Source organism: Macadamia integrifolia, chromosome 8 (assembly GCF_013358625.1).
Source record: "Macadamia integrifolia cultivar HAES 741 chromosome 8, SCU_Mint_v3, whole genome shotgun sequence".
In the NCBI taxonomy this organism is placed as follows: domain Eukaryota; kingdom Viridiplantae; phylum Streptophyta; class Magnoliopsida; order Proteales; family Proteaceae; genus Macadamia; species Macadamia integrifolia.
In genome coordinates, this window is record NC_056564.1 from 25,514,987 (window position 1) to 25,541,506 (window position 26,520).

A 26,520-nucleotide genomic window follows, 5' to 3' on the forward strand; every position below is an offset into this window, starting at 1 on the left:
GGGGGGGGGGGGTGGAGATGCAGGCAAGAATCCATCAGACAAAGTTTGGGGGGAAGGACATTTGGAGTAGAGTTTGGAAAGGAAATCCCAACGAGTGAGTAGAGTTTGGAAAGGAAATCCCAACGGGTGGAGTTGAAAGTCTTATGAATGTCAATTTTGAGGAGAACCGCAGAACCATGATATTTGCAGTCAAAGCCACAGATAATTTTGTGGCACATGATATTATTGGCAATGATCTGCCTAAAATGAAGGCAGGCTGGTTTTGACTGACAACGAAGTCAATGACCTTTTGGACGCGGAGAGAAAGAATTTTGGCAATGAATTTGTAAACTAAATTACGAAGGGATATGGGTCTGAAGTCCTACATGGAAGAGGCCCCATCAGATTTTGGGATGAGGCAGAGGAAGGTATGATTAACACCATCGATTTAGCCAGGATCAAAGAAAAAGCTCTTGATAGCCTGGATGAGGTCAACCTTGATGATATCCCAGCAAGAGGTGAAGAATCCCATGCTGAATCTGTCACGCCTAGGAGCTTTATTGGGTTTATTGGAGAGGACATCAGAGGTGATTTCCTCATCAGAAGGCATGGATTGGAGGGAGGGGAGAGGGTGGTCAGGAATTAATTTATTGATCAGAGAGGGGGGAGAGGGGAGGGGGATTAAAAAGATCAGAGAAGTAAGAAGAAATCTCAGATTTGATGTCCTCAGGATTGTGAAGGGAGGATCCATTTCTGAAGGTGAGAAGGGATATAGAATTGGCATTGATCCGACGTTTGAGGGATCGGTAGAAGAAAGCAGAGTTGGAGTCTCCAAGCTCCAACCACTTGATAAGGGATTTTTGCTTGAAGAAGCTTTTTGCTTAGGAGAAAGGAGGGTTTACTCAAGGGAAAGAGACTTTTCCTCCTTAGCTAGGGTTGGATTAAGGAGATCGAGCTGAAGCCTGGCCTAGATAGCCTCCATCCTGGACTTATAGGAGGAGGTCCTATCAGAGATGTTGCTAAAGCATCTGGAATTCCAGAGCTTAAGGGCAGCCTTGACATTTCTAAGCTTCCTGGAGGAGTTGAGGGGGAAGGAGAAGGCATGCATAGGGATGTGCCACGCTTGACGCTTCATGAATGAGAGGGAGGAAATATTGGTGATGGGACCATTTATTAAAGAATTTGAAGGGCTTGGGACCAAAGGAGGTGGAAGGATAATGAGAGAGATGGGATAGTGGCCAAAGATGTTGGGAGGGCCCTAAGTGGTATGAGAAGAGGGAAAAGAAGCAAGCCATGCTTCATTGACAAGGGCCCTGTCAAGTTTGTAAGCAACTCAATCAATGCCACTCCGATGGTTATTCCAAGTGAGCTTGGCACCGGACCAACGGAGTTTATTTATGCCAATGTCCTCGAGGCAGTTATTGAAGGCCTCAACGGAGTGGGGGTCATTGGGGTTGCTCCCAACTTTTTCGTGGTTGAATCTTACCACATTGAAGTCTCCAACAATCCCCTAGGGCAGGGTGTCAATAGATGAGGAGAGGGAGTGGAGATCATTCTATAAGGGGAGTCTCTCAGAGGTATGGTTGAGGGCATTGACAATGGCGAGGAAGCAGCAATTGGCCCCAGAATTGTTAGAGATAGAGAGATGGATAGATTGAGAGGAGGCAAGGAAGTGACGTGGAGAAGGAGAGGGTCCTAAAAGATCTAAATCTGGCCATTGGGGCTATTGGCATAATTGGCAAGAAAGGACCAAGACGCGGCCATGGAAGAGGCAATACGGGAGCATTAGGATCTAGGACTCTAATTTCCAAGAGACAACAGAGGGGGGTATAGGAGGATCTGATAAGGGATCGGATAGAGATATGGTTTGTCAAGGAGCTAAGGTCTTGGACATTCCAAATTGACCAGGAGTCATTTGGAGATAGTGGGAGATTGGTCCGGAAGCTCAGAAGAGCTAAAGGAAGATCGCCATTGGCCAGTAGCAAAAGAGCCCTTTTTGAAGTGATGGTATTCTTTGATAAGGGAAGGCTGGGAAGGGCTACTCTTCTGGGCCGTAGAAGGGGTAGGAGGCTTCAGGCTAAGCTGAGAGGCTGAAGATGGCCTCAGGGTTTTGGGGGTAACTTTGGTTTGGAGGGAGTAGAATGGGCTAAATGGTGGTGGGTGATGGTGGAGTAGGGGGTAGCTAAGAGGAGGGGAGCTGGATGAAGCTAACAAAGAGGTATCAAATTGTTTACAGGGTGGAGGGGAGAACTTTCGGTTAAGGAGCTAGAGGCTTGTAGAGCTTTGAGTAGAGGGCTAGTAGTGTCGGAAATGGCTTGGGCAAGGGGAGGACTCTTCGTGGGAGTGAGGGAGGCTCGCAAGAGAGCAATTGTGGTAAGGAGGATAGTCGGGGAGACTCTGGCAGCAACAAGTTCTTCGTCTTTAGAGGCAAGAGAATCACACAACCTAGAGGGGGCATCGGTAGGGGCGAGAGGAGCTTGCAAAGCCAGAATGGCTAGAGCGGTGACAGCAGTATGGGTGATACTATCATGAGCAAGGGGAGCTCGCATAATAGACTTTGAAGTAGTAGCAACAGGATGATCGTGTTCAAAGGAGAATCAAGAATTCTAGAGGGGGTGATAGCAGTAGGAGCGAGAGAAGCTCAAAGAGCTGGAGTGGCAACAATAGTATGAGTGATAGCAGTGGGGGGTGAGGGAAGCTCGTAGGGCAGGCGGGGTCTTCAGCAGATGCGAGAGGAGATCTTAGGACAGCCGTGGTATCAACTTCAGCGGTGAGAGGAGATCACAGGACAGTCATGGTGCATTTGACAGCAGTGAGGGGAGCTCGCGAGGAGTTGAAAAAAGCATGGTCACTCAAGAGTCCGTCGGGCAGAGGGGAAGGATTTGTCAGAGGAGGAGGCCAAATATGATGGCAAATGGGCTGAAGGTTCATGGTTTGATAATTCACAAGAGTGGGCCGAGGAGTGGTTAGGCTAGTGGGCCTTCGATGAAGGGTGGGCCAGGGTGGACAGGTGGGCCGGAAATATGTGTTGGGATAGGTGGGCTGGACCAAGGAGGTAAGCAAGTTGAGGTGGAGGTTTTTTAGAAGGCGAGCTGGGCTTTGGATGTCGTATGGGCCTTGTCAACAATGGATAAGAGAGGACAAGTATCAGGGTGAAGGGTGAGTGTGTTAGTAACAAGGGAGGTATGGGTAGAAGTGGAAAAGGGGTTTTCGGTGGGAGTTTTAGAAGGTAAAGGGGGAAGGGGAGTCTCAGAGAAGGAGGTAACATCGAAGGCAGAGCAGCCGTCCAACGGGGAGTCGAAGTCCCGAGGTAAGGATGGGTCACCATCGGAGTCTAAAGAACCAAATGATGAGGAAGAAGCATCAGTTCTAGAGGCAGAAGCTCCCAGAGAGTTGAGGACCAAGGATCGGTTCGAACATGTGGTCCTAGGACGAAGGACCACAGGATCAAGCAACGATATTCTGGCAGTAGTCGAAGCCGACTCAGGATCAGGGGCGCCTGGGAGAGGCATATGACTACTACTTCATCGACGACAGAGAGTAGTTTTCCTTTTCTGGTGACTAGAGTTCATAGGTCGGGGCGGCCAGGGAGGTTTCCTTAGTAAGGGGAGCCGTTGAGCTAAAGGAGCACAAGCTCGAGGGAGATGGCCAAAAGATTTGTAGGAGGTACAGTGTGGCGGCAACCAATCATAATGCACCAGATGGATGAACGAGAATCCGTTTTCTTCAATTGTAGTGATTGAGGTGGGAGGAGGTTCGTCAGTGGGAAGGTCGACACAGATTCTAGCAGATCTTAATCAGTCCATTAGCTTGGTTCAGTGTTCAGAGAAAAGAGGTTTTCTAATTACGAAGCCGACAATACTGAGCCCCTTTTCACCAAAATAGTGCAGAGGCAAGTTGGGGTGGGTGATCCAAATGGGGGCAGATTTGGAGTTGACTCTGCTTAGGTTCGTGAAAGGGTCCCATTTCTTGAGGAAAGACCACCTTGTTTCCAACACGCCAAGGACCATCTTCAAGGGCATGAAGCATATTCGACTCTTAAGAGAGATTAAAAATAAAGATGCCATTGTTGAGTATATTGGTCTGCATATGGCCAAGAAGCCGCCATTGCTTCGAAAGGAAAGCTTGAATGATGCTGAACGGGGCCTGCTACCCATAAAATGCCTAATAATGCAAGGCTTCCATTTCATAATGTCTGGTTCTAGGAGACCCAAGGGACAAAAGCCAACTTTCTTGTCGTTGATTAAGGAAGGAGGGACAATCACTAGAGGCCAACTTTGGAGGGGGAGGGAGAGGGACGGGCAATGGCGGCCCAAGATTTAGTTAAGGAGGAGGGAGGGACATGGGGAGAGGAAGGTGAGGAGGGAGAAAGGGAGGAGGAGAGGGGAAGGTCTGAAGGCAGAACAGAGGGAATGAAGTCTACGATTTCAGGATGAGCTGAGGAGAGAGGAAGGAGAGGGGGGCCTGGGGAGACTAGGGGGCTGGGGGCGGAGACCGCTGGTGGGGGGGGGGGGGAAGGAGGGCATGGTGGTTGGGCAAAGAAAACCTGCAGAGAACATCTGAATTTGTGAGATCTATTACATAACTTAATGGGCTGGAAATTAGACCCAAGACTTGTCAAAGCCCAACCCAAGGCTGGCTGGGCATTGATGGAGTCTTAATGACTGGGCTCAGACAATTTTGCTGGCACATCTTCTCTCTTTCCTCTTTGATCTACATCAGCTCACCTCAACCTAAAAGAAACTCGACTAAAATTATGTCAGTATCATATTTCGCCTTGGGTTTCATTTTGATGGCATCCAAACCAGTGAAATTAGTGAAATCTCGCCGAGTTTTTGAACTATGCTAACTTGACTTGTGAAACCAATGGTTTTCATGGCGGGAAAATCGTCTTCCGTCCTTGAATTAAGAGTTGAATCTCTGGGCTGAAATCTTCGTTAAGTCTTCCGCTAGGTGGCCTTCTTGAAACGATCTTGCATATCATTGATGCTTGTCACCCTGATTTTATCACGAATATCAGGTCTCAGTCCCATTCTGAAACTGGAAACAAGCTCATCATACTCATTCAAGCTGGTGCAAGCAATGTAAGATCAAACTGATCGATGTAATCCTTCACTGAAAGGGAACCTTGATGGAGAGTACTAAGCTGGCCATGTAGCCTCTGTCGAAAGGTTTGATGTAGATATTTCTCTTTAGGTTCTTCTTGCATCTCCTCCCATGTAATGGGTTCTCTTCCATGTCGAGCTAACTTCATCTCATAATTATGCCACCACTCACGTGCTGTCCCCACGAGTTTAGAACAAGCTAGCCTTTTTTTTTCAGTCTCCGACAAGTCATACCAGTCGAAGTAGTCATCTAGGAGCACATCCAATGCTGAAATAATTGTGGGTCATGCCGACCGTTAAATTCTTTAAGTTCCAGCTTCACCTTGTATGTATCATCTTGATGCCGTGGTGGTGCACCTCTATCAAAGTAAGAACGAACTTGTTGTTCAAAAGTTGCTAGTGGAGGAGGTGGTCTATGTGTTGGCCTGTTGAAGAACTGATGAACATTGTTAGGCTGTAGAGTGGTGTTGTTGTTTGACACTTTGTGGTGGTATAGAGTCTAGCCTTTGTTCCATCATAGTCATACAATCGGTCAACTGTCTTAACATTTCAACAACTTGTACATTAGAGTCAAGGGCCTGGTTTGGGGTGGTGGAATTCCCCTCTCTTCCATGCCTCTGATACCAAATTTGAAGGGCTAGGTTCACTAAATAGCAAACAAATACACAACCCACTAGTAGTACTAGTCGGTACTGATGTACGGAAGCATAGGACCCCTGATAACAGCAGTAATAATGGTTGGATCAGACCTAAAATTAGGTCAACAGCAAGCGTATGACAACAATAATATACCCCCAAATAATGAACACAATGCAATGGTTTGATTGGCAACTACAGCTGGTCCACATTATATGGCAACTTGCTGTCAAATTTAGTAATTACATGTAAATCATAGCATAGTTGTCACGGCATCTGGGCAACCCAAGGCATTGGAGGGGGTCCAGACACAAGGCGACAGCAACAAGGCGCCCACCTTGACAACTATTACTCATAGACCCTAGGGTAGGATACCCTCAAATTAATATCAATATTTGTTCCAATTACAATGGACAACCTCTCCTCCCAAGAAAAAAAAAAAAATTTCAATCACATGATGGACATATCACTGATTACAGTTTAAACCAAAATTAGCAACTAGTGACCAAGAACAACAATCCTGTAGTAGCAGCAGATAGAATCACTAATGGAGGTGATTCTAGGAAGAGGGGAGATAGAAGAGAAAGGGGGAAGAAGAAGGGGTATGACCTATACCTCTCACTTATGGCCTTGGTTAGTCTCTCACTAACCTTATGGGCTTCTCACCTCACTGCCTCTCACAACATTCATGTCTAACTAACGAAGCTTTTCATTCATCATTAAATTGTGGATATAGGCTCAAGGTCATTACAATTAAATAGGTGCTTGTAGCATATGGGTGAAGGCATTCCCTAGATGGTCATCTTGGTTGCCTTGCTTCTGGACCCCCTTAAACTCCTTGGGCCTTCTAGATGCCGTGAGAACTATGGCTTGTAGTATTCAAAACAGAAAATGGAAAGTAATAAAAAGGAGTCCCACGTGTAGTACTAACCTTGTACAATAAGAAATCTTAAATAAAAGGAATGATACTTAAGATCCTAAATAGTATTTACTACAACAATGACAACAATGTCCAATACCGTATCTCAAGTTAATAGGGTTGGCTACATGGAGAATCCAAGCAAGGTCGAGCGCGAGGATCCATGCAAAACTATTGACGAGTTATCGTTAATTATAGTAAGTGCCGGCTGTCAATCTAATGCACCACTACAAATCAGCCACATGCTTATAACGACAGACTATAATAAGGTACCGGCTGTCTACCTGACATACCATATAGATCGGTCAAGCCAAAGCGTCCTACGTAAATTATGTCCACCACCAAGACAATCTGTCACCCAACCTACTTTTATAAAAGGAGGAATGAGATAATGAATTCTTGATAGCCTCGCTTAGCACGAAAAATAATAAGAAATTATAAGTCTGCACAATAAGAAAATTTCTTTTCATTTTTGTACCAACCCATATTTCGATCCATGACCCTGTGACCATCTAAGAGAACAACATAATTCAAAAGTTCCCAAATAAGGAGTGATCGGATTTAGATTGAAGGAGCTAAACGAGCTAGGGGCAGACCTAAAATGACCATAGGCGAAGTGGTGAGGAATGGCATGCTAATCTCGGTCTTGTCCCAATTATGACTTCGGATAGAACCTATTGGAGTGCAAGGATCCATGTAGTCAAACCCCATATAGCATTGACTATCCTGACTTGTTGGGCTGTTTGCCTCTTTCCCCATACTCTCTTCTCATCTGTCTTTTCTCATTTCTCATCCTTTTTTCTCTTTTCCTTCACCTTTTTTGTTTGGACTTTTTTCTTATTTTGTTTTATTAAATTTCTGTTAAAACACTCCAAACCAAGGATTTAGTTATTGGTATTGGCCAATACCGACCCGGATCGGATCAGTGGTGATCGGTCACTTTTGCCATTACTTTTCAAAAAAATGTACATTTTCTTTACGGTTTTACCCTGAAATGTTACTGATAACCGATCCGGATCGGTCAGGTATCGTTATCGGCCCAAGACGATACCGATACAATATGACCAATCCGATACCGATACTTAGAATCATGCTCCAGACAGCTCATGGTTGGAGGATTTAGATTAGTTTAAAACTTGGTTTTAGTTTCCTCTGCTTTTTTTTTTTTTTCCCCTTCCTAGAGTATGAGATCTAACAAGTCAACTCAATGAAAGAATGTAAATGCGCAAACACCACCCACGTTTTTCAGTTGAATAAATCAGGTTTATACATACTGCTGGAAACAGGGAATACAACCTCTGTCCAGGTGAGAGGCTTGGATCATATACTTTCCAGTTCTTTCTTTCTATCATCAACATCAAGACAGTTTCGTACCTTGACTTATCTAATTTCATATGTCTGTCTTGTTTGGATAAATTCAATTGCTGAAATCAAGCTTCTTTTTGCCATCTCTGACTCTAATCAGATCTGAATTTCTACTATTGTTTTGTTCATTAAAGTTCAAGTCTTTTTCTGTTTCTTGATTTTCCTATTCCAAGAAGGAAACCTGAGTTTCTCTTTCACAAGGCGTGATATTTGAAATCTGGTTTCAGAGATAACCATCAGACTTAGCTCTTACTCTATTTCTGGTCTCAGAAAAATCTGAACTTGCTGCTATTTTTGAGTCCTGTTGCTACTTTACTTGCTGGAATTTTCATATTAGAGTTGTATTTTTGGCTTCAGTTTCTGGTTTTGTTTCAGTTTGATATGTTACTAATAATACTTGATTCAGTTACCGTTCATCTTTTATACTTTTTTGAGATCAGTTTATATTTACTTGGTTTAACAGTCCTAATGCAACAAGGATTCTTCAATGACTTAAAGAATCCGACTGTTGGATTGTTTCCAAATTCTGATGTTCTGTTTCTTTTCACAGAATATTAGTATTCCATTAAGTTCTGAAGTGCATCTGATATACTGATTTTCTGTTATTGTTCATTCTTCAATTCTGGTCATATTTAGTCACTGCAATCAATGTGACCACTGCGATTAAGGCTTTTCAACTGATCTTCTGCGCCTAATCTCTTAGGCTTCTAGAAATCCATCACCACCCTGTGATGGGATAAGGGCCAAAATGGAGGATTCATTTTTTTTTTTTTTTTTTTGATGAATAATAATATATGAACCAAAGACAAGAAGAATAAGAAGGGAGAAAAAGGGGGGGGGGGCGAGGGCAACAAAGGTATTAATCCCAATAAAAAAAGACTTCCACTAATGGATACAATATAGAATGGGGGAGATTCTAGGAATCAACAAATGCCTGTTTCTGATGGAGGAGGGGACTGGTCGGAGTGGGAGGGAAGCAATTTTGGTGGAGACATCAAAAGAGATGGCTTTCCAAATCCCATCGAAGGAGCGGGAATTGGAAGTTCATCTATGAAGGTTTCTCTCCTTCCAAATGTGGTTAATGGTTGCACAAAAGGTAAGCTTACCTATGGTATCACAAATGGTGGGGCCATGGTAGGTCATGTCAATCCAAAGCCATTCCCTACTAAGAGGTAAAATTCTTCTACGAGCTGGCCAGCAATTAGAAAGGACTTTTCTCCAAATAGTCGAGGCGAGGGGACAGGAGAAGAAGAGGTGGTCCACCTCCTCGGTTCCGTGCCAACACAGGTAGCAGGCGGGTGGGACCTGAAGTGGATGAGGAAAGACTGCGTGGGAAGGTAGTTGGTAAGGGTCTGCCAGGCAGTGAAGCTATGGCGAGGGATGTAGTCTTTGAACCAGAGGACATTGTGCCATAAAACAGTATAGGCTTTGATCCTAACAAAGTTCTAGGCAGAGGAGAATGTGAAATTCTTGGAATGAGAAGGATTCCAATTAATAGAATCTTCCCTCACTCTATGATTGTGAGGAAGGATAGGAAGAGAGGACCAGATGATGTTCATGGAAGAGGGGAGGGGGGAGGGGGCCCATCCCTCATTGCGAAGGATGGAGGAGACCCAAGCCATCCTATCCAGACCTGAGGAGTAGATGGTTCTGGGACTGAGGAGATGGAGGAGAACTCTTGAAGGGTGCCATGGATCCAGCCATAAGGAAGTGGTGCACCGTTCCCAATGGAGTAGGATATAGCCTCAAGGGCCAGGGGTCTTAGTCTAAGAATGCCTCTCCAGACCAAGGAGGAGTCTTGATTCGGGACTGTGGACCAGATCAAGTTGGATTTCAGGAGATGGGTATATATCCAGGTAATCCAAATGGATTTATCTTTGGTGACAATTCTCCATATGAGCTTCAGGATGCCGGCCTTATTCATATCAGTGATATGCTTGAGGTTGAGCCCGCCCTCTGCCTTAGGGAGGGAAACAGAGGCCCAACTGGTGGGGCGGAGGAATCTGGAGGAGTTAGATCCTTTCCAAAGAAAAGAGCTAATGAGAGATTCGACTGCTCGAATGGTTGTGGAGGGGAGAGCAAAGATTCTTGACCAATAGAGGTATATGGATTGGAGCACCGATCTTGAGAGCTTAAGGTGGCTCGCATAAGACAACAACTTACTCTTCCAAAGTTGGAGTCTTTTCCATAAGAGATCAAGGATAGGGGTGCAATGATACCCAGAAAGTCTTGCAGAAATGAGAGGGAGCCCGAGATATTTGAAGGGAAGAGAGCCTAGGGAGAAGCCCGTGATCCCGAGGAGATGGGCAATAGAGGTCTTAGAGATTCCGGAGGTGAAAAGGCAGGATTTGAGAAGGTTGGTGCGGAGACCCGATAGGCTCTCAAACAGGTGAAGAAATGACATGATGGAAGAGATGGAAGTGGGATTCGCTTTGTAGAAGATCATGAGATCGTCCACGAAGGCGAGGTGGTTGAGGGAGATGGATTTACACTTGGGGATGGGGGAGATGAGGTGGAGGTCAGTGGAGGATTGAATTGATCAGGAGAGGACTTCCAGCCTAAGGCAGAAGAGGAAAGGCGATAAGGGGCAGCCCTGCCGAATTCCAACTGAAGAGGGGAAGAACCCCGCCGGGCTACCATTGACAAGCACAGAGAAACGAGGGGTGGAGATGCAAGTATAAATCTAGTGGACAAAGTTCGGGGGAAAGGACATTTGGAGGAGGGTGTGGGATATGAAATCCCAACAGATGGAATCAAAAGCCTTATGGATATCAATTTTGAGTAGAGCAGCTGAGCCATGAGATTTGTGCTCGAAGCCATGAACGACTTCATGGCATAAGATAATATTGTTAGCAATGCTCCTTCCAAAGATGAAGGTAGACTGGTTTTGACTAACCAAGGAGTCAACAACCTTTTGGATACGGAGGGAGAGGATTTTGGCAATGAACTTGTAGATCAAGTTACAGAGAGACTACTGATTCATCTTTTAACACCCCCTTGGTAAAAAGACTACTCTTTCGTGCAACCTAGGAACTGGAGAGAGCAAGATATTTCCCAAGGGGGCCATCTATAGCAATGGCACCCATTAGATTAATTCGTGAAAGCCTGCAAAATCCCTAGCAATCACATCAATTGAATCTCTTTCAACGATTAGGTCAACAAAACTCAGATTCCTATTAATTTTAGGCCTGCCAAAATAACTAGAATTTCAGCTTTTCTTGGAATCGGGCCACCAATTGGTAAGAAAAGCATGATGCTTAGATTACCACAACTTCACTAAACATTCCAATGCTATTGGACCATCCGAGATACCTAAGTAACACCCATAAGTTGGCAGCTAGATGAAATTCTCCAAAAGGCTGCCAACATACCTAAGGCTTGGAGAGGATTAAAAGGTTAGGAACATGTCTATCGCATCTGGTTCTCTCATGATGTGTTTAGTATATTTAAATTATTTTGAAATGAGGACCCAATGCATGGTAGCCTCCACCTTTTTAGTGATTAAAATCGGCCAATTAAAGTATGTATATCCTCTTCCCTTTATAGATTCTTTATTCCCCACCCCTCCCCACCACAGACACAAAAAAAAAAAAAAAAAAAAAATCCTCCCTCCAACAAGGCAAAGAGAAAAAGACCAGCATATACAACCCATTTAGCAGCAAAAACGAAAACCATTTCACTCCACCTTAAAAGAAGGAACAAGCACAAAATTTTCCATGCAACAACTTCCAAGACATAGAGCCCCAGGCCCCCAAGCTCTGAAAGGCCTCTTGGTTTCCATCCATGATGGTTTAAATGTCATATACTCAACAACCATGGTGTTTCCATCCATGCTTGTTCTATGAGTGAGTTGGATTACTGCAGGTCATAAGAGGAAAAAAGTCTGGATGTGATGCCAATACTTCAGAATTCTTCGTGAACATTTAATTGCATACATTCAACATAACGAATCAAACTATCCAGCATTTCCTAGCCACTGGGTTCCAACCAAGACCAGGGGTAGACCGAAAATGACGGTAAGAAGTGAGAAAATTCGAATGGATTTGATCTGACAGAAAACGTGGCTCTAAAAGAGCTGCATGGCAAAACAAGATTTATTTTGCCAATTTCATTGAATTGGGAGAAGGCTTAGTTGAATTTAGTTGGGTCCCCTTACCACTTTATACCCTTTAATTTATTAAGGGTGAAATTCGACCCTTCTTTTCCAGTGGCAGCAAAGTGAAATTCATCAATAAAAAAGTATAAGAAGGCCTACAATTCAAGAAAGCTAAATCACTCAGTAAAAGATAAAATAATAAAGGCAGTCTAGATGTCAGCCTGCTATCCAACCACCCAAAAAACCTCCTTCCTACTATAGAAACCTATGCTCAAGCAGCAAAACAATCATGGACACGTACCTCTAGACTCCTGGTTCCAACTCCCCATAGCTAACCCCTGACCACACACACACACAATTAGGGGTTGGGGGGGGGGACTCAGGAAAAAACCAGATAAATAGAAGATTGTACAGTGTGCCACCATTTGAATTAACCTGCACACTTCAACCTGCACTCAAAGCATCCCCAACCTCCAAGAGTATCCTTTTCCACTCACACCTCATACCCATGGAGAAAACTACAGAATGAATTGAAAAAAAAAGAGGACATCATTACAGGGTGTTGACTCCCTTCCACCCTCTTTTTTTTTTTTCCCCCGAGTTAGTTATCATGAGATTTTTTTTCTTAACCATATGAGATAGTTTTCATCGTAGGATATATTTTTCCAATACAATAGTTATATGACATCGGAAGTTATTTTGTTTTTTTGAAAAATATTAGCAATATATTTATTCTCTCTCAAAAATGATGGCTAAGACTGAAGTTTTGTGGAAAGAGCCCCTTATTGGATTTGTGGTGATGACTACCAAGACAGAATTTGTAACTTGCTATCCTCTTGCCTAGCAGCAATTATTTACCTCTGTGTAAAGGTAAATATCATGCATACAGGTTCCGGATCCACTACAGAACATGTCCACCTAAAAAATGCTAGGTCAAAAATTAAACAAGCTCTCCAGTTCAGCATAACAGATGTTCACAAAAATTGGAAATAGTACAGGACAAACAAAAACTAGGAGATAAAAAGATAAAAATATACTTTGTTATTCAAGAATAATGAATAATGGAGGTGACATTGTGGAAGAGAAAGAGCTCATGTTAGTTGGTTTTGGTTCCATAGAGCAGATCTGGGTTGGTTTCAAATTGCACCAATTGATTGTAAGCCAAAAACCTAGAAGCTCTATTTGATGCCTGGAAATTGCAAATCAGTTGAGTACTTTAGGGCCCCACTGCAATGGTTTGGAGTCATTCAAAGCATCATGGTTGTAATGAAAGGAGCAGCACGATGTTCAAGCCTTAGATGCAAAATATGGGGACATTTAGGATGATGTTTCACTAGAGGTTGAGTCTTGAAGAATTTCTTATCAACAAGATTAATGGAGAAGATCTGCTCAGAGGGATTTTTTGTGTAATCGTGAGCATTACTGAAACTTGACAACATTGTGATGCAGATTCTTCACCAAACTAGGCTTGTTTTATTAGGAATAAGTCTAGGTTATATGTGTTGGGCCTTCAGTCTATGTGGTTTGGAGTGTAATGGGTTTATAGGTCTAAACTGGGGGTATTATGTTTGCATACGGGATTAATATTTGGTTTGGTTAATTAGTAAACCTTCTTGGTTCAATTTAAGTGATATTTGCTTACTTAGGGTCAACTTATTAGTTGAGTCCGCAACACCAAGACTCAAAATAGACATTCTATGGTATGACACTACCAACTAATATTTTTTTTTTTGGGTGAATAATAATTTCCTTACCAAGGAGAAGAAGGAACCGGATTTTTTTTTTTTGGGGGGGGGGTGGGGGTGGGGGGGGGAGTAAAGTAGAAGAGGGCAGGCCCCAAGATACAACAAGAAGCAACTATGGTAATATAGCCAAATCGTTGGCTTTGTCGAGCTCCTTCTCTTTATTAAATAGTAAGGCAACAACTATTACAAAATTAGACACTTCAAAAATGGAAACTACTCCTATCCTAAGATCTCTCTTCTAGAAACATTACAGATTAGAAACTAAGACTCCAATATTGATATTACATAAAATGGAAAGTCTACTTTCTAAAACTGAAAATAGAATCTCAAAAATATAGAAACCTAATATTCTTAATGACTAAAAAACTGAAAATAAATACTTAATCCCATATTGACTGATCTAGATGCCAAGCTGAGGAGGAGGAAAAGCAATCAAAGGGTGAGGGATGAAATAACCTAGAGGGGGGGTGAATAGGTTATACTAGTGGAATTTAAGTTTTTCGATAAATAGGTCACAAGTGTGACTGCAAGTTAAAATAATGCGGAGAGAATAAAACAAGTACAACCACAAACACAAGATTTATAGTGGTTCGACTCAATTCGAGTCTAGTCCACTCCCTACAAGAATCCTCTTTTAAGGTATTCCACTAGTTCTCCCTTTCAGTACAGTAGGTAGGGAAGAAAACCTTTACAATCTTTTTCACAGATAAGAGTATCCTTACAAATCCCCTTTCCAGGCAGAGAGACGCCTTTACAATCTCTTTTGGAGGTAGAGAGAGACCTTTCTCTTTTTAGGATAAGAGAATCCTTACAATCCTAAGTACAGTCTAGAATTGTAAAAACATAAATAAATAAGAAATAGTGGAATAAGAGGAATACCTCAAGTGTGGTGCAAATGATGAGAATGAATGATAAATGATGAATGATGAATGAAGCACCTTTTGTAAAGTCCTCTCTTATGGCTTTGACTTGCACAGGAGAGAGTAGAGGACTTTGATTGAGACTTGAGCCTTTTGTTGGGATTTGTGTAATAGAACAACTCAAGTAGAAATAAAATTCTTGAATGCTTGCAATAATGCTCTTAAAGCTCTTTCTTTCTTAATGAATATTTAATTAAGAGTGGTTTGGGTATTTATAGGTGAACTTAGTGAAGCATTTTAGGAAGGAAATCAGGCTCTAACGGACATATTCTGAGACCACCGGTCGACTGCCATCGGTAGCCGGTCGACCGCCAAGAGCCGTTGAAGGCAAAATATAGCCGTTGGGGCACTTCCAGGCAGTCACCGGTCGATCGGGACTTTCAGCCGGTCGACCGCCTATGGTCTCGGACAGTTCCGGTCGACCGGGGCTTCCAGCCTATGGACCGCCAATATGATATACTCTGTTTTGACAGAATGCTGTCATACTGACCAGTTGTTAGTGTTTTGACCATAACTTTTCGGTCCTACCTTGGATTGACTTGAGATCAGTTGCGTTGGAATCACAACTCAATTTCCTACAACTTCTATGAAGGTTTCATCTCCTGATACTAATTTTAAGATTCCCTAAAATACCCTTGAGTCAGGTTAATGTGTGTTCCATACCACTTAGAGACTTTCCATACTTGGTCAAGGTATGCTCTATGGTCATTCTAGTATGATGCAATGCACATGCATGAGGTGAGTGCATCTATGTATGTGGGAATTACAAATTACATTAAAAATAACTAATTTATCCTAGTGGTCTTCTTCTTCACTTGAACCTTCCACTCTTTGGCACTTCATCTTCTTTTCTTCTTGTTTGCTATTCCATGTCTTTAAGCTTCATGTCTTGATTCGACCTTCTAAGTGTTTCTTCAAGCTAATTACACTTTCTTCAAGCTAATCACACTTTCTTCAAGCTAATCACACTTTATCAAACCAAGTTAAAGATGTATGTTTGTTTGTTAACACCAAAACATAACAAGGAGTGTGGACATGTTTCCCAACAAGGGAGACTAAATGACTATTCCCCTCTGATAGGAAGGGGGAGGGGGGGAGGGGGGGAGGGAGGACCAAATGGAAGAGAGTAGTGGGGGGCGGCGACAAGGGGACACCAATAATCTATTGAGATGATGGAAGAAACAAGGGTATCCTTGGCAAGACCAGAGGAGTAGACTGATTTTTGCCCCACCTTCAAGAAGAAGACTCCTACGGGGTGCTATTTTTCAAGCCAGAGGGAAGTGGAAGTACCATCACCTATAAAGGAGTGGATACCTTCTAGAGCATTAGGATTTACTTGGAGGATCTTACGCCACAACCAAGAGGCATCCGAGGAGAGGGGAGAAAGTTCATGAGTCTTTATGGAGAATAGAGGAGTAACCCATGAGACCAAATGCTATTATGTTTGGAGACAAGCTTTGAGATGAGCTTAAGAATGCCTGCACAGGTGGCATCTTTGATCCTTGTTAAACCGAGGCTCCCTTCTTCCTTAGGGAGGCAAATAGAGGACCAATGGACGAGATGGAGGAACTTGCTGAGTCGACCCATTTCCAAAGGAAGGTGCAAAATAGGGATTCAACAACCTTAAAGGTGGATTTTGGCAGTTCAAAAACACTAGAATAGTAAAGAGGATTGGGGGACTAATCTGATGAGCTCAAAATGGCCAACTTAGGAGAGGAGTTTGTCTTTTTTAGAGCTGGAGTCTTTTACGGATATGATCCATGGGGGTACAATGGTGGGACGTCAGTCTAGCCATGACAAGAGGAAGACCTAAGTACTTGACAAGGAGAGAACCAAGGGAGAAGCCAATAAGCTCGAGGAGACAGGCTTTGGAAGCCTTCGGGACCCCATCCAGAAAGAGGCGGGATTTGAGATGATTTATGTGGAGACCAGATAAAGCTTCAAAAGGTAAAGGGAGGACATAATGGCTTCAATGGAGAGGGGTTCAACTTTGTAGAAAATCATGAGGTCGTCCTCAAAAGCTAGATGGGTAAGCTTAAGGGCTTCGCATTTTGGGATGGGAGAGATGAGGAACTCATTTAGTGACGGATTGGATGGATCTAAGAAGGACTTGAAGGGCCAAGGAGAAGATGAATGGGGAGAGAAGGCAGCCTTTTTTTATGCCCATTAAAGAGGAAAAATAACAGGTTGCGGAGCCATACACGAGAACGGAGATTGGGAGAGGAAATGCAGGAGTGGGTCGAATTGACAATGATGGGGGGATAAACTTGGCAAGCAATTCCTTGGAGATGAAGTCCCTCTTAATGGACTCAAAGGCTTTATGGATGTCAATTTTGAGGAGGGCAGCTGAGGAATGGGATTTTTTATCAAAACCCCTAACAATCTTATGGCAAAGGATGATAGTCTCCAATCTCTAACCAATGATAAAAACAGACTGGATGGCATTAACCAGGAGTCAATGACGAGATGAAGCCTATTGGCAAAGATCTTGGCTATGAATTTGTACAGTAGGTTGCAGAGGGAAATGTGGTTAAAGTCAGGCATAGAGGAGGCACCCTCCTTTTTGGGGATGAAGCAAAGACGGATTTGGTTAGAAAAGAAGCTATTGATGGAATAGTTGTCACGGCGCCATGGCGAACCAAGGCGGTGGAGGGTTGTCTAAGAGTTTAGGCAAGAAGGCGCACGCCTTGAGGAGAACAAGGCTACTAATTGTTATTTTTTATTTTTCTTATTTTCTAATATTATTTAGTAAGCTATATATACCTTGTATCATAAAAAATCAAGATTAAGCAACATCAAGTCATTAAAAATCAACATTTAGCCATATTAAATCATAAAAAAATTAACATTAAGTCATATTAAGTTATAAAAAAATCAAAATTTAGAGAAATGTTTTGGTTCTATAACAAGTTTGACTGGTCAAATGATATTATTTTTACATGAGACTTTTTGTATCAGTTAAAATATAAATCCAGCTTTCCAACAAGTCTAAGATTACTTAAATCTAAGTTGTAATGACAAAGTTATGCTTCAGTCAAACTTATTTTTAAGTGCGCGAATGCTGTTAAAATCGCCTGAATGAAAATAATTTTATGGATATCAAAACAAAAAATGATTTTACCGGACTTTTGGTTTTTAGCAATGTTTTAACATGATAGAATTTATAAAATTTTCATAATTGAGAAAAACTCCAGCATTTAAAAGTTAAAAATTGCCCCTATAACCAAAATCCAGTTTTTCTTCTTGGACTGGGGGGTTGACTTTTTATCCTTTTGGAATTTGATTTTTAAACTATTTTTATTGGATTCAAATAGGGGGTATTTGCTTATTTATGAATAATATCTTAAGTAAATGAAATAACAAATATAAAAAGCATTTACTTAAATGATATTTGGCATAAATAAGTGCCAAAACATAAGGCGGTATGCAGTGTAATGAGGCGAATGTCGCCTAGGTCCCAGGCAAACCGCCTGGACGCCTAGGCGTCGCCTTGACAACTATGATTGATGGCATTGATGAGGTCACTGAAAATAATATCCCAGCAAGTGGAGAATAAACCCATACTGAACCTGTTAGGGCTCAGGGCTTTGATGGCCTTGCGAAAATGAATGGATGCCAAGATTTCAGAGTTAGAGGGGATGGATTGGAGGGAGGCTAGAAGATGGTTGGGGATGAATTTGTTAAGCAGAGAAGGGAGAATGGGACTAGGAGGGCTAAAGGTAGGGGGTTGTAAGATCTTAGAGAAGTAGGCCCCAGCCCTAGCCCCAGCATCAACCTCAGCCTTAGCCTCGATGTCCTCCAATTAAGGAGGGACCGGTCATTTGCCAAGAGCAAGGGTATGGAATTGATGTTAGCTTTGGCTTTCACGGGTCTATAAAAGTAAGCAGTGTTGAGTCTATGAGCTCTAACCATTTGATTCAGGACTTCTTCTTGAGAAAACTCTCTTCTTGAGCAATTAAGGAGGGGAGCTCAAGGGAGGGTGCCTTTTCTTCAATGGAAAGGGAGGGGTTGTGGATGTTAGATTGTAGGTGGGATTGGATGGACACCAGATTGTCTCTACAGGAGGAGACACGGGAAGAGATGTTGCCAAAGGTTTCCAATCCTTTGGGGCACATTTGACATTTTAAAGCTTTCGGGCAAAGGCTTACCTACTAATATTCAATTACATAGCAACTAAATATAAGTAGAAGGTGAAACTAGCTGTCCCCCACTCAAGATCTTATTAGATGACAAACAACTTAATGGGATGGCAATTAAGCCTACAACTATACTAAGCGCAACCCAAAGGTTGACTGGGCATCAATAGAGGCTTAATGGTTGGGTTCGAACAATACTGCTGGCCTATCTTCTCTCTTTCCTCCTCTTATTTGCATGATCTCGTTGTATCTGACCAATCGGCCATCTTCTCTCCTAGATGAACTGCATGTACCAATGGAAGTCGAGATGTGTGAGCGAGGTGGTAGATAAATTGGTAAAACAGGGGTGTTCATCCTAGTATGTGTTTTGGAAATACTCTTCCCTTGTTCCTTATGTGGTTTTGGAATAGTGCTTTGAGCTTATTCCCCTTTTGAAGGATTGTACTACTATATCTTCCACCACCCTCTCTTTCTTAATCAATGGCATGTTACTTATCAGAGGGGGGGGCGAGATTATAAGAAGACTTGTTTGGCTGTTCATTTGACTGGGACCTGTTGTCTGACTAATGTTTGGTCTGGATTTTAATCAATTTTGATTCAGATTTCTTATTCTTACTTTGAATGGAAAAATACATGTTGTAAGGAATGGTATTAGATTAATTTATTTTCTTATTTCAAGTAATGCCTTTGTGATGTTTATGTGCACCTAGAGTTAGATGATAATAATCACACTATAGTTATCTGGTTTCTTCAACAGATTTTGTACCTGATGTATTTGGCAGATAATGTTTCATCCTTAAATGGGGTTGGGCTGTTATCTTTTGTTGGCCTTCCTCATGAAAAACCAGTTAGTTGATCGTAAGGTTTTAAAACTGGATCTTGCCAGTCACCTCGCTATCCCACAAAAAGATATCTGGGAGATCTCTGGCACTGAGATCTCGTCGAAACCTTGTATTTTTCGGGCAGTCGACTCGCTGGTAGATTTCAGTGGGCATATGGCCTTTGTAGGCCCTAAAACTATGTAGTTAATTTATTTTAGCCATTCTAAACACAATCGAAACATTAGATTTGCCAAAAAAAAACTCAAAATGGTACTTTGACAATGTAACCTATGTAAGTATGCGGCGAGTCTTCGAACACTTTATCTAGTATTATATATTCATTAATCCACCTTCCACAATCACCATTTTGCACAACTTAATCATTAGAATATATAAAAGCCATAATTTCTAATTCCTATTGCTGATTGATGAATCACATACATTCAAGTAACAACTAACAAGTAACAATGTAACATAACAAGTAACAACATAGCAAGTAAATATAAAGCAATAAAGTACATAAGATAGATATACTTACATAGTAAACAACTAGGCATTGCATCTCCATCCTAGAAACCAAGACTCCTAGTACTGAAATGAGTGACAGACCATATCATCATAGCCTCCATGTTGTTGGTGTTGATGTCAAAGTATGTTTTGCTTTGATTGAATCACAAAGGCTGGCCATGTCATAGTTTGACGGAAGTAATACTTAAAGTTAGCCACAACAGCCCTATAAACATCATCACTAACAAACTGGAGGTATTTAATCCTTGGGTAAATATCTTTGAAACTAAATGAGCTGGAAAGCGATCCATAGTTGCTGCTTGGTGCTTGTCAGATAGGAATCACTATGTATGGCTGGGCCTGAGGCTTTGGAGCCTCGAAGATGCTACCCATAAAACCTGACCCAATCTGGGGTTGTGAGTCATGTGACTGACCCCCATACTCAGTGGCAAAGGGGTAAGAGCTAGCCTGTCGCTGTGGGCAAGGTTTTAAGTATCGGTACATATCGTACCGTATCGGCCCTTACCTATACGATACATAAAATTTTTAAAACCCTTTCATATCGATACATATCCTACGATACATACCAATACGATACGATACACACCGATACGTATCGATACTTTATGAAAAAAATAAAATCGAGTGAAATGTATGTTTCGGTATGTATATGTGCATATCAATATATATTTATCGATGCATATCGATACGATATGATACATACCGATACAGTGCGTTACGTTCATATAATGGCCAAGTTGGGTCATTTTTTAGAAAAACACGATTTTTGAAGGGTTTTTGTTCCAAAGTTGTTGCCAACCATATTTCTCTCTAACTAAAGTGGAAATCAAGGTTGGCAACAAGGATTTTACATTTATGGAACAACTACAAACCTTAAATTCTTAGTGCGATACCCTCAATTTAGTGTTTATACATAATATATGTTATCAATAGCTTTTTTTAACAAATTTTTTGTGTAAAAGTGTATAAAAAAGTATTTCCTATCCATTTATGTGTATATCTTTAGCGTATCTTAGCGTATCTCCGATACGATACGATACCCTCCGATACGTATCTTAATTTTGACTGATCGATATGGTGACCGATGTCGATACTTTAATCCTTGGCTGTGGGTATCCAAACTGGCTAAATTGACTATAATGACTATAGTTTGAACCGGTTGTCCCTGGCCATATATAGCTGAAGGTGCATCCAACGGCTCCCCAAGAATACAGGTATCAATACATCTCTCTATGCTTAAGCCTCCTAATGTGTCAATTAAGCTCCTATCAGAGATGTCCATGGAGTCCACACTTTCTTGCTGCTCTCTACCAGCTAAGAATCGACGATGTGAGCCTCTCCTTTAGGGTGTAGGTGTGGGTGCGGGTGCTGGTGAACGTGCACCATGGTCTGTCTTGTGTGGCATGAGTGAACTGAGTCTCTCCTATGAACTATACCTGTTCTTGCTTTGGTTTAGTGTAATGGTACCTCTCGCTTAAGCGGTGTAACTCCCCATCACCACCATCACTATGACCATCCCCATCACTATCATCACCATCACCATCACCATCACCATCACCATCACCATCACCATCACCATCCCCATCCCCATCACCACCACCACCATCCTCATCACCATCATTATCATTATCACTGGATCATGACCAAACAGTTTCAAGCTCCACCTCAACCCTAGTAGCTTGGGTCTCGAAAGGCTTGGCTACCTATGAAAGCACATGGCCCTCTTGAGACATATACTCATCCACGTCCATACCCATCTGACTAGCTACCACGGGGTCGGGCCTACCCTTAGGCTGATCCATAAGTGGCTCACCTCGGTCATTCACCATTAGTATAAGTGATCATCCTCCTCATTTGAGTCTTCTTGGAAAATATTAGTAAGTTCAATTGGCTCACTGCTACCCTCTTAGCCTCGACGTATATGCTGCATCTTCAATCTCATGTTGTAATGCACAAACACTAATTGCTGCAGCTTTTTATGACTTAGTCGGTTCTGCCTCTTGGTGTGGATTAGTGAGAATGTACTCCAGTTATGCTCACATCCAGATACAAAACAAGTTTGGGAGAGCACCTTGATTGCTATCTTCCTCAAGTTAGGTGCATCTTTTCCATATAGGACCCACCATCACCAGGGGTAGTAGTTTGTCTCCCAACCACTGCCGTTGCCCTACCAAAACTCCCATTAGCATCCCTGAATTCCTTCATCTACACTTATTTCAAACATTGAATACAAGTTAGTACATAATACAGTATGTACTTCAACACTTAGGAAGCTATAAGTCTATATATATCTTAAACATTAACCCACCTCAATGTTGCATGCTGCCTATAGATTAGCTCTAGGGACCAACTTGCCACCATAAGCACCGCTGCTTCTATCAATTCATCATCCATTCCTAGATCGTACTTGTAGTGGTACTTAGGATTGAGATAATACATTGCAAATTCCATAAGTAATTTGTCATTAACTATAATGTGTAAAGTATGTCTTTAATAGTTAAGTTTGTAAACTCACCAGCTTTTTGCAGTGGATGCATCAAATGTTTCTCCCATCTCTCATCAATAATTCTTATGTAGGATTTTGCACCTTTAGGGATAGATGCTCTCACCTTCTCATTCATTTTCTCCTTTGCAGCATACACATATGGTAAGGTAGGTTGCTTCTCTGAGTCTTCCAACCTCAAGGCAATTATAATTGGGCCAAATATAAGAAAAACCTTCTTCACATCTTGCCAAAATCCTTCACTAGAGATGGTGGTCTGTGCTGCGATGCCACCTTGCGAACCGGATTCCCTCCATCCAAACCACTCTTTATTGGCAAACATAGATCTCAAACCAACCATCTTATCTTGAAAGCTCTTTAGTGTAATGTAGTTGGTTGCAAATCAGGTCATACCTACCTCATTTTTCCCTTAACAAAGAGAGCAAATCCATGGTTGTAAACAAATGTGTCACTTGTCTTGCCCATTCAACCACACCTGCTAGCAAAGACTTCTTCGCCATTTCTTTAAGAATTAAGTTAATAGAGTGGGCAGCACATGGTGTCCAAAAAAGGTGGATGCTTTTGCTCTTCCTATTCATTAGTCTCTCCCTCGCTTTCTTGAAGTTACTCCCATTGTCTGTGACTATCTGAACAACATTCTCAGGCTCCACCTTTGTGACAACATCCTTCAACAACTTGTATAAGTACATTGCATCCTTCTTCTCTTTGGATGCATCAACAAACTTTAAGAATACAGTCTTCCCATCACAATACACCATAAAGTTGATGATGGACTGTCTAGTTGGTCGAGTCCAACCATCACACATCGCAGTAACTCCATATCGTGCCCACTAAGTCTTCAAGCCATTAATGTACTCATCTAACTCCTTCTGATGACACAAATAAACATTCATCAGCTCATAAGCAGTGGGCCCCTTTGTTACTGGACCAGCCCTTCCTGCAGTGTCAATCATGGCCTGGTAATATGTCCCTTGTGCAACAACATTAGCTAGGATGCTATTATAGAAAAAAAAATTTTGACATTGCATCCCAAATTTTTTTTTTCTATGTACCCTAAGCTTGCTTTATGGTTCTTTGATATGTATCTTGCTGTCTAAATAACAAGGGATTTTACATTTCATCAGGATCCCTTCGGGGTGGTGATGGGGGTGTGGTAGCCCTCACACTCTGAGCTCTCCTTAGAGGCACATCCACATTCCTTTGCTTTCTATTCATTCTTCCCATTGTGGGAGGCACATCTGATGTAGCTGCTCTAGAACCAGAGGCACTTGCTCCACCTGCTCCTCTCTTCATCTCTACCCACCTAACCTTTTCTATTTGATGAGAGACTAAGCTTGCTGCCTTAACTTTTTACAATTCTCTCCATTCTACCCTTGATATACCTGATTCTGGGTTGTAATCACTATCAAAGTCAACATCCACTGTTGTTGGGTGAGGATGACTCTCTAAGACTGCCTCATCAAATTCTTGGTCCAACCTTTGTTTCTCTGCCTTCTTCAACCTTCCACTTCTTAGACTACGTTGTACGTCTTTTATGACTCCATATGGTGCTTGGGGGCATTTGGCAACATCCTTATACCCACCAACCAAATTCTGCTTCAACCTACTAGCACCTTCAGAATTTATCATCTTCTGACAATACCTACACCTTGACTTTTTCTTATCATCAGACATAGGATTCCCATGTAACCATACAATATCACCACCATAAGAAGTAGACATTGTTCCTTAACTTCAAGTCTTCAACACTATTATATAAATGTTTGTGCATGAATTAGTAAATAGTAAGTTAGTAACTATTCAACATAAATACTATATTGTAAAGAATGCATGCACTAAGAGCTACTCAATAACATGTAGCTATTACATATTAATCCCCTACTTTTTATAATTTTTTTTGGAATTTTAAATCATATTTTTTTATTATTAATAAATCAAAGTTCATAATAAAGTATACTAGAGTGCAACTAATAACACCATTTTCATTTCAAAATATACAAACAATAATTACACAACATTAGAGTAATTTTCCATCGAAAACAGAATTTTTTTTCATAATTTTTTGATTTTTCTGTAATTATTTAATATATGTTATATATTTCAGAAAATTAATTAATTAATTTATTGGCTGAAAAAAAAAATGGCCACCATGAGGCTGTAGATCAGCCTTTGGTGACCAACATATAAAAAAATGAGTAGCAAACATCTTATATAAATCATATTTTTCCAATTTTGTTTCCAAGAAAAGCATTTATTGTAACAGAAAAATAAAAAAATTAATTTTAAAACAGAAAATTAATTTTTCTTCCATGAATGTATAGATCACCCTCAGTATCATGACATATAAAAAAACCAATGGTAAGAAACAAGATTGATGATGTTACTTCGAAAAAAATGGGTTTGGGAAGAAGTTTTTACCTTAGAGTGTTCTTTAGGGGAAAAACCACCACCAATCTTGGATATCTTGGCTTCAATGCAACTTAGAGTGAAGATCCCAGCCAAAGAATAGATGTCCCACAGTTTTTTTTGTTGATTTTCTCTCAAAAATGGGAGCTTGAGGAAAAAAGAGGCGAAACCAGCGAGAAATCTTGCCAAGTCGAGTCGAAACATGGCTTTAATTGTATAGTTTGTCCCAAAAATGGACCGAGATGAACCGAAATGGTTGGAGATGAGTTATTGGACCGAGATCTCGAAATCTCGCTCTAGATATTGCCGTTTTTCTACCTTGCCTGTGTGAACAACTCGCCTATTCAGAAAAACGAGATCTCACTGAGATCTCACTGAGTTCTTGAACCGTGGTTGATCAGATGGTGCCAAATTGAATACATTCAGATCAATACACAAACATTCGCCCCCCCCTTTGGATTCTCGTTCCCATACAAATTTTATGTCCTGAAGATGGCTTCACTGACCAACTGTGCAGCTTATGGTACAACTGTACAAGGACATACTCTTCATTTACTATATCTTCAAAATATTTTATGCAATTCAGTTGTGAGTCAGAGTGGAGGATGGATATGGTGCCACATGGGTAAGCTTGGTGCCATGTCTCTGCCTTAGTTTTTTTGCTGAAATTTTAGGTATAATTTTCTTCAATTCAACCAAGCTTTTTACGTTAGCAAACTCATGTGAGATAAAACCCAAACCCATGAAGCCACTGAACTATGTTTGAATCAACTCAGTTTGCTTAAACTCTGGTGAGGTCAGTTTTGTCTTGTAGACAGTTGTTTCCTATAAATTATTCTTTGATTGGATTTCATGATAGTGTTAGACTTGGCTGCTGGCTTGCCTCCTCTATGATCATGCTGTGTTCCATAGGCATTCATGTATATAGTTTTTGCCCTTGCCTCTGCCTCCTTCCACCATCTCTCTCTCTCTATCTTGGATGCATTGGCTTGCATTGGCTGGCATTGTTGAATTTTATTTGGTCATCCTCCTACCATCTGATTAGTAACGTACTTCTGACTCTTCCAATTCCACATAGTGTTGTAATAGAATATTAATTTATTATGTCCTTACTGTTTGTGGCTAGGAACCTTGCTGGAGAAATAGCACTGGAATATGCAGAAGGACAGGTTGGATGATTGGTTTTTTATGCTATAAGTTTATTTCCCTTTTAGTGTAAGGGTCAGAAGAGGCTTAGAAAAACAAAAGGAAGAACTGAAAGTGAATTTTTTTGATGCAAGGAAATGACTACAAATGCATATTTTGAGAAAAATCTATTTGTCCTTATCTTTTTTCTGCTTTTTTTTTTTTTTTTTTTTTTT

At 41.5% G+C, this 26,520-nt stretch overlaps 1 protein-coding gene across 2 annotated transcripts in view; it reads left to right on the top strand.

Moving 5' to 3' along the window:
* The window catches only part of LOC122087277 (26S proteasome non-ATPase regulatory subunit 2 homolog A-like), an 85,717-nt gene that overhangs the window by 20,582 nt on the left and 38,615 nt on the right, over positions 1-26,520 (top strand). For both annotated transcript variants that reach the window (XM_042656357.1, XM_042656356.1), the window contains exon 6: positions 26,286-26,328. In XM_042656357.1, the coding sequence (XP_042512291.1) occupies positions 26,286-26,328 (43 nt within the window). The remainder of the gene's footprint in view (positions 1-26,285; positions 26,329-26,520) is intronic.